The 9349-nt window shown below is 39.2% G+C and overlaps 1 protein-coding gene across 1 annotated transcript; it reads left to right on the forward strand.

Moving 5' to 3' along the window:
* The first annotated feature begins 650 nt into the window (after positions 1-650).
* LOC137402373 (uncharacterized) lies at positions 651-2252 on the forward strand. The gene is made up of 4 exons (XM_068088873.1): positions 651-1153; positions 1264-1501; positions 1620-1824; positions 1906-2252. The coding sequence occupies exons 1-4, from the start codon at positions 651-653 to the stop codon at positions 2250-2252; spliced, it is 1293 nt and encodes a 430-aa protein (XP_067944974.1).
* Positions 2253-9349: the final 7097 nt, after the last annotated feature.

Here is a 9349-nt window from a genome sequence, read left to right on the forward strand (position 1 = left end):
AAAGATTAAATAAAAAGCCACAGAGCAAACTTTGCAGAATAATCACAGTAATAGTGAAATAATAATTTTATTTATAATTTTTCTTTAGTATAATAAAGGACTATTATATAAACAGTTTTAACTAGAAACAAGTTAAGCAGTCCCAAGTCTATCAGGGGTGTAGATTAACTCATTGCGAATATAAATGGGGGTCAAGCTGAATGTGATCAAAAAACCTTAGTCTAGCGGCAGGACTAATTTTAATAACTTTGTGATCTGACAATTTATGATATCTTTAAATTTACTTTGAGAACAAAATTGGACTTGTCCTCCCTTGGTTTGCTCGCATTTGATAACATTACATAACATTTGCTTGTTTGGCTATTAGCGTTATACTTGCTCTTTTGTGTTTTAGCATTATTGTATTTCATAAATTATGCTGATAGAAATTCTACTGGGTAGCAAGAATAGCACGAGTAATTCTTAAGGCCGGGCCACACGTATCGTGTAATTTCAACTAATCTGGGAAATTCCACTCGTACGAAATTTCTGACCTGCCACACGGAGTTTCCCCACCACAGATTCGTAGGAAACTAACTTTCGACTAGCCAATCAGAACGCGGTGATAAATTGAAGCCGATTCCGTTTCAATCATTTGCTTCAGTACGCACATGGATGACGATCAACGGAGAAGAATTGCTTTGCTACTGCTAAAGAAAAAATATCTGCTACTCAAACAGAAAAAGAGGACTCTCACTACAAACTCAGACAGAAGGTATTGGGTCCACCCCATAAATGAGAAAAGAGATCAACTGGGAGTTTATGCAAATCTGATCAAGGAGTTGAGAGAAGATCAGGATTCAAGAAGACACATAAAATACCTAAGAATATCACCTGAGAACTTTGACTATATTCTTGAGGCAATAAAACCTCTCATAACAAAGCAGGACACAGTGATGAGGAAGTCAATAGAGCCAGGACTGAAGCTGGCAGCCACACTTCACCACCTAGCTGAAGGAAGTTCTCACGCAGCCATCTCAGCTCACTACCGCTTGGGCAGATCAACAGTCTCCCAGATAATTGATGACACATGTGTCGCACTGTGGACTGTGCTGCAGCCCATTTACCTCAAACCTCCCTCAGGGCCAGATGAATGGAGGGCAATCGCTGAAGGGTCTGTTGTTTTCTTTTTTTTATGCTTAATATTTATTTATTTTTATTAATTTTCTTCATAATATCCTTTTTCCATTGTTGCTAAAACGAACTTTCATTTTTATTTTGTAGTTTTGAAAGATGGAACTTCCCTCACTGCCTTGGTAGTATTGACGGGAAGCACATCATCATTCAGAAGCCAAAGCACTCTGGCTCCATGTTCTGGAACTACAAACAGAGAGACAGTATCGTCCTACTAGCTGTATGTGATGCTTCATACAGATTCACCCTCATCGACATTGGTCAACCAGGAAGTAATAGTGATGGGGGAATATGGGAGTCATCCGAGTTTAGAAGAGGCTTGGATAATGATTAGAAAAATATTATCTTTAATTAATTATTATTTATTTTTTATTATCTGTACATGCCGCAACCAACACCAATCAGCTTCACAGCCGGGTTCACTACATTTGCTTTCTCCTTTCACAGATCAAGTTAATCTGCCAGAGAGTGAGCCGTTGGTGGGTTATGAAGAAGCTGGAGACTTTCCCTACATGTTTGTGGCAGATGAGGCATTCCCTCTGAAACCATATATTATGAGGCCATTCCCAGGTCGAGCCCTCGATTCGGTGCCCAAGAGAATCTTCAACTACAGACTCTCTCGTGCACGGCGCATCATAGAAAACACGTTTGGTAAGTGATGTGTTTTGGGTCTTTTCACTTCGCACGTGGAGGAATGTCATGTATTAATTTGAAAATGTTTTTGTTTCGCAGGAGTCCTATCCCGTCGATGGCAAATCTTGTTTAAGATGATTCAGGCAGACCAAGAGAAGGCAACAAACCTAGTTCGCGCCATGTGTGTGTTACACAACTTTCTGCGCACTGTGAACGACACCAGCTACACACCACCAGGCTACCTGGACATTCCAAACCCAGACGGCTCCATCACACCTGGTTTCTGGCGTTCACAAACACAGCCTCCCTCCGACCAGCCAAACCGAACGCAGCTACGAAGAGGTGGGACTGCAGAGGCAGCAGGAATCAGAGACAGACTTGTGCAGTATTTTTCAAGCCCACAGGGCTCGGTCCCATGGCAAGATGCCCATATTAACAAAAGATAAACGAACCAATGTCAACCACTCTGCTCGGAACTCTACTAGTCGTAGTTTGTTTTACGTTTTACAGAATTATCGGCGATTTGATTTTTGATTTAAGATCAATGCTTTAAATTTATGTGTGTTAAGTTCATGTAGATTAGAAATTTTAGTTCCAAATATTTTTTTCAACGCTATGTGCAAATGTATTTACTCTGGTTGATAAAATAAATTCTGATCGGCTAAACAAGATTGGCAAGTCAGCAAATATTATTTTTAGATTGTACAGAAATATCAAACTGATGAGAGATTCTGGATTGATTGTTCGATAGAAAAAATTAATAAAAAATACACGCAGATAATATTATGATAAAAACACAGATCAGCAGGAATAAAATACAATATGTGTATTATGATTAAACAAACAGAAATATACTTGTAGCTAATCTAGTGCCAGGAATCATCCCAGGAGGGCGACAACATCTCTGTGAATGTTGGTGTATCTCTATCTCGTCTCTCGCTCGTGGGCCTGTCAGTACTCCGAGATGACACAAACGACATGGAGCTGGGAAGTCTGTCTGTGAGAGAGCTACTTGGTTGCGGGACAGGCTCCGCATACTCCAACTCGAACAACATATAGTTAATTCTGTTCTTAGCAACTGCGAATTGGTAGGGTGTGAGTCGCTCGAGTCCAGGCACAATAGAGTCCGCAAACAGCTGGTGTTCCGATTTCGGGGCGGGTCTACTAAGCTCTCTGATACGGTCATTTACGGACTCCAGCTCGATGTCGATGGAGTGGTCTTCAGCGATCCGTTTGCGCTTGATACCTCGGGATGCCTTTTTGCTCGTCTGTGGTTCAGTGGGTGGTGGTAGTGTCGGTGAAGTTGGTGGGATAGCTGCTGGTGGTCGAGCAGGTGTAGTGTGTGCATGTGCTTCTGCGGTTGGCGGGACGACCGGTGTGATGCATGCAGGAACTGAAGAAGATGGTCTAGCAGGTGACAATGGACAGGGTGCGCAGGCTTGTGAGGGAGGTGGTATGTTGGTGGAAGAAGTAGTTCTGAAAAAAAACAAAAGATTGAATTATTTAATCTGTTCCACACACATACATAGATATTTGTTTTCAATTTTCTGGTAAAACCGCCAATGCCAACACCACAGCTATGAAGTCTAGTAGAATAAATTACTAGTAACTAACCAGTTATTATTCCAACAAATCAGAATTTGTGTGCAAAAACATCTTAAAAGCCAACTTACGCCTGCTCTCGATGAGCTGTGAGTAGCCATTCAAATAGTGGCCACCACTTCCACTGCGGCTCTTGGACTGCTGCTGCCCCACTTGCACAAGCTGCATCATACGCCCTTCTGTTGCTATTAAAAGTGTCCCTAAGGTTGGTCCATTTCTTCATCACCATATCGACTGCAAACAAACAACAAACTTAATTAACTTTATGTGTACATGTAGAGAGTAGCAGCAGTAGAATATGTGGAACAAGACAACATGACTGAGACTGACGTAATTAATTGATTGATACAATTGTTGAGATGATCTACTCACTCTCTCTCAGATAAAAAAATCAGTTCAAAACAAGCATGACCCAAAAACCCAATGATATCAGTAGTACTAGCTACCACACTACTAGCTAGCTACCACACTACTAGCTAGCAAACACTAACTACCTACTACTAGAAATAAATAAACATACCAGTAAACTTCACTTTGGAGTTTGGAAACGCCCTCTCCAATTCACTGACGATGTCCTTGAAATTGTTCAGTTTCACCCCTCTTGAGTCCTTATAGCCGGTCTCTCGTTTGCTCCATATTACTATTCTCTCTCTAACCAAGTCTATAAAAAGTTCCAGATGGTTGTCTTCCATTTCAACGCAAAATCAACTCTCTTCAAAACAGATAAAATCTCTCACTGTGGATACGCGCCAAAGAAAACGACCTTCAACATTCAACTAACCTTTACAACCGACCAATCAAACAACGTTACGTAGGAATTTCTGACGTTTTGTCCAATTCAGGATTCGTTCATCGTGCGCAACCAACGATGGGCGAATTCGTCCAAATGTCAATTCGTACGAATCGTTTAGTCCGAATTCCGCCGATTTCGTGAGAATTTTGTCTCGTGTGGCCTTACCTTTAGTCTGAGACCCCTGCCATGAGCAACAAGAGCTAATGAACAAGAATGGCCATTAGGCAGTGGCTGCTCTCTGTTCGCTACGATTTCTCTATACGCTCTGCTTTCCTAAGTTTTACACATTTCTCACATACAATGGTAGCGTCCTATTGAGAAATTTATATTGACACCATGAAAACTTCTGAGTGAACACAGTACAGTCAGACCTCAACACGCTGGCGTCCTGTGTTCTGATACTGACCTCGTATGTCAGTTCTCTTCTATCTCAAATCAATTCGTACTAGGTAAAATATATAAATTTTAATTATATTATTGAAACTGTTATTATTTTAAAATTATCGTTACTGTGAATTCATATACTGAAATCAGTCCGTTCCTACCCACTAAACAAAACCATCTATAATAATACTATGCGAGTTGTAAAAAGGGCCGGCTTTCAGCACACATACGACATACCCGTGGCCTTGCCTCTTTTTGCGTTGCTTTTGATTTCCTTTTGTCTTCAATTTTAGCCTTTCTATAACTATTCAAACTGGCTCAGCAAGAAAACCGAACGATGCTATTTTCGCAAGTGGCTTCTCCTTTGATAAGTGGCCCACTAGAAGCCACGTAGAGAACCGCCTCGTACGCTCGTATTTCACATTTGCATCATATCTATTATCAAATATTTGTTAGAAATCTTTGTCATGCCTCAATATTCTCGTATGTTGGGAGACTCATATGACGTGGTATAACTGTAGCATTACACATGAGTAAACCATAGAGCATCCCTTAAACTATACATCTATGAATATTTGCATGTCACAATGAGACTAAAACTTAAAAACAGGGGCATAAGTTTAAGAAAGTTCAAAAATTTGAGAGTTCTAATCGAACTTTATATATTGAATGATTGATGATTTCCCTGCAAAATACAGTAGGTTGAAAATTGCATGAACCTATTAGATATTGTGACGCACTCACACGTTCCATGTATCTGTGTATCTTGTTACTTTCTGGATGATTAGTCACCCTCCGCTTGTCCAGCCACTGTCTCCTTGGCTAGCCATCTTGTTCATGTTCAGCAACTTGTTTAACCAGTTTGACTTCTTCTTAACAATTCATTTGCAGTACTAAACACTAACTTGGACAACCTATATCAATAAGACAACATAGCCTTAGCCAAGGAGACAAAGGATTAAATGTTGAGTATTTAATTAGCAGCCATTATGCCGGGCTACACTCAAAGATATTACGTAATAAACCTTAAGTGGTAGATAGCTGCAGTCAGGACACACCAATGCTAGTAAGCACAGCATCGCCCCAAAGAATCAAATACAAAAGATTTATTGGCCTTTTTTGCTAAATTGGCCATTTTTATTGAAGGCCAATTAAGCCTTTAACTGGGGAAACGACCAAAATGTCATTTAACTGTTGCGAGGGGAAACAACTTTTATGTAGTTTTCAGTAGACATTTATAAAGCTGTCGCCGGTAACATTAATTAAACAAAATATATGAACACTAATAAAATTTTAAAATATCATCAACAGGATATTAAGCGATGAATTACAAGATGAAACGATTATCTGAGAGACGTTGCCTCGTGCTAAAAGCCATATTTCTCGTTATGGTTGCTCACACGGTGACGCTGTAGTGTTGGAGTCTACCAAAAAGAATGCTGTTAAACATTTCAGAGGGACAATTGTACACATTTGTAGCTTTTTGTAGTAGTACAATGTATGTAAATGAATGTTTACGGCCAAAATATTTTTTAATAAAAATAAATTTCAGTTTGATCTTTGCATGTTCATAGAATAAAGATTTTATTAAATTTTCAGAAATAAATTACAGGATTTTCTGCTGATTTGCGGGGCTTTAACCCAGCCAAAAGCTTAAATCTTAACCAGGCCTGCCTCAACAAAGGTATATTTATTACGCACACAGTGCTAAAACTTAAGGTGCTGGTGTTTTTGTTGACATGTGTCATAAGTGTCCCCAACAACATCGCTCCAACTTTGCTAACTAACAAATTCTTTGCTAACTAGCAAATTCTCTGCAAACTAGCAAATTCTCTGCAAACTAGCGAATTCTTTGCTAACTAGCGAATTCTTTGCTAACTAGGGAATTCTTTGCAAACTAGCAAATTCTTTGCAAACTAGCAAATTCTCTGTTAACTAGCAAATTCTTTGCTAACTAGCAAACTCTTTGCTAACTAGCAAATTCTTTGCTAACTAGCAAATTCTTTGCTAACTAGCAAAGTTGCTAACTAAAAGTGGCTAACTAGCAAATTCTTTGCTAGTTAGCAACTTCTTCGTTAACTAGCAAATAATTGCTAATTAGCAAAAACATTGCTAATTAGCAAAGAGGTTGCTAATTCACAAGTCATTTGCTGACTTAACTTCTACTACTACAGGGATTTTAACAAACAACCCAGAGGTTGTGGGTTCAAATCCCTAGCAAGTCAATTTTTTTTAAACTTCCAACCATGACATTGAACAGGCACGGCTTATATTATAGTAGTGAAGATTATAGAAAATATTCAGCTAAATAGGAGTTGCTCTCACATGACTATTCATGATTGAATTTCCTTTTATTGCCACAACAAAGACTTCATGTCGTTAAGTTTACAGAATACCCATTTTAACGAATTTTACTTGGTTAAAGAAAGCTGGGATAGTTATGAGTTACTCGCCGGCAACTGGAAAAATTCAAATCAAGGCAATTCACTAGCGAGAAAGTTTAATTATTTTTAATGTTTAATAAACTTCATTTAACTCAATAGGTGAAACTTCCCTTTTAAACTAGGTTGAAAATTACATAAACCTATCAGATATTGAGAAGCACTCACACGCCCCATGTCTCTGTGTGTCTTGTTACTTTCTGGATGGCTCGTCACCCTCCGCTTGTCCAGCCACTGTCTCCTTGACTAGCCATATTGTTCATGTTCAGCTACTTGTTGTTCAACCAGTTTCACGTCTTCTTGACATGCCTAATCACCTTCTACCAATCCATTAGCAGTATTAAACACTAACTTAACGCTAACTAAACCAGGAACCAGTCTTAACTTAAGCCTGGTTCCTGGTTTATCGATTGCGAGACTCCGGCGGTAACTTGCGCTGCAAAACTCTAGGCTCGGAGGCATATGTTAACATATAAGCCGCATCGCTTAACATAATCGCGTAATCAAATAAAATGTTCGCTTGTCATGCCGTTTCTATAATGGTGACCTTCACCCGTACAGTGCATTTTGGAAAGGTTTTGCCTCCAGCCTTTTGCAAAAAATTGAACAGTGCTAAACTGTTGCGTTGCCGCCGACAACTACCGGCGGTCCTCGGCGTGTAGGTTCCCATTTCATTGCTAATAGCCTGCGGTGCTGTCGCCGGTGCTTTGCGACGTATATGAGAACCAGGCTTAAAACAATCTATTTCAGTAAGTCAACATAGCCTTAGCTGTCAAGCAAACGGATTAAATGTTGAGTATTAAAATAGCGGCCATTAGGCCAGGCTACACATTCCAATCAAATGCATAGTGAAGCTGAAGGGGTAGACAGCTGCAGCCAGGACACACCAATGCTAGCAAGCACAGCACTACGCCAAAGAACCGAAAGGAAACTGAGCGATGACTTTGACCTTACAAAGATCCTGACACTTTGGTTGGTTCTAGTCTAGCAAAGGTCTATTTATACTGACGCGCACAGTGCTACAAATCTTTGTGCTGGTGTTTTTGATGCCCTGTCATAAGTGTGACCAACAGCAGCACTCTTCATGTTAGCAGCATGCGCAGTACTGCAGGTGTTTAAATACATGATATGAAACAGTATGCTATTTTTAGAGTCTAAATGTAATTTGGCAGCCAATCAGAACTTCTATTACAAAAGAGCGGATAATGACATTCGTTACATTAGTCCATACAACTTGTTCCCTTTTCAACGTGAGCAGTTCTCAAAAACATATATTCATTTTAATTACTTATTGCATATTATAAGAATGACAAAACGATAAGGCAGTTTTTAAGAAGACGAGTATGCTTGGGAGAATACAAACAAGCACCTTCCTGACGTGTCACAGTATTCCAAAAGACAAGTTACCGGCTGACAGAAATAAATATAATCTTTCACACAGCCACATATGGCCAGACTTCACTACGGAGAGAACTGCAGTTGAAGAGCTACCCTGAATATCAACTGATTTCCTGTTGGCTAATGTGAAACAACTGCTCAAAAACTTTAACGTATTTAGCAAAACCTAATATATTTGCTTTTTGTTAATGCATTTTTGTCAGCATGGATTCGCTTGTTTGCAAATGATTTGCTGAAAAAGACATTTCTTGATACGCAATGCATTTGCATGTTTGCGAAAGATCGACTGAAAAGGACATTCTTTGCTAATACGCAATGGAATCGCTTGTTTGGATATTATTTATTCTTATTAGAAAATCCTGTTTTCAACAACCTGGCATTTCATGAGCAATAGAAAGTAGGTTTATAATTTCGAAAGTTAATCCAAAGGAAAACTTAGGTCAAATTTTGTTCTTTTTAAACTATGGAGTATTTATGACTCGCTGTCGATAGTAGGCCCATGTTTTCAACTGTTTTTAATGTTTGTAGTTATGCTAGGCTTTTTCACTCATCTCTAACTCCCCGTATCTCACATGATGAAGGGCTGAGACGTCACGCAATGCTCCATAAAATCATTATATAAGTCCTGATGAAAACATGATTATTTACCTCGTTATACACGCAACATCAAGCCATGCCATTTTTATTTCATCTAGTTTTTTTTCTCAACGTTGGAATGCCGTATCTGGGTTATAATTAGAGAAAAACTGGTATTATTGAGAAGACGTCAATGCATGCTAACTCTAAGAAAGATTGCTTCAATTTTTTCTATTGTCATGGAAAAGACTCGCTTACAATTTACGAGTGGCTCTCACCATCACAGAGACTTGTATTTTGTGGTTAGGCTCTAAGACTTCAAGATGGTACACTCTCGATGCTGCGATGG

The sequence above is a fragment of the Watersipora subatra genome, chromosome 8, assembly GCF_963576615.1.
Source record: "Watersipora subatra chromosome 8, tzWatSuba1.1, whole genome shotgun sequence".
In the NCBI taxonomy this organism is placed as follows: domain Eukaryota; kingdom Metazoa; phylum Bryozoa; class Gymnolaemata; order Cheilostomatida; family Watersiporidae; genus Watersipora; species Watersipora subatra.

Coding starts and splice junctions, on each gene's coding strand:
- LOC137402373 (XM_068088873.1), top strand. CDS start 651: ATGGATGACGATCAACGGAGAAGAATTGCTTTGCTACTGCTAAAGAAA. Junction 1,502..1,619: donor TTAGAAGAGGCTTGGATAAT/GATTAGAAAAAT, acceptor TCTCCTTTCACA/GATCAAGTTAATCTGCCAGA. Junction 1,825..1,905: donor CATCATAGAAAACACGTTTG/GTAAGTGATGTG, acceptor TTTGTTTCGCAG/GAGTCCTATCCCGTCGATGG.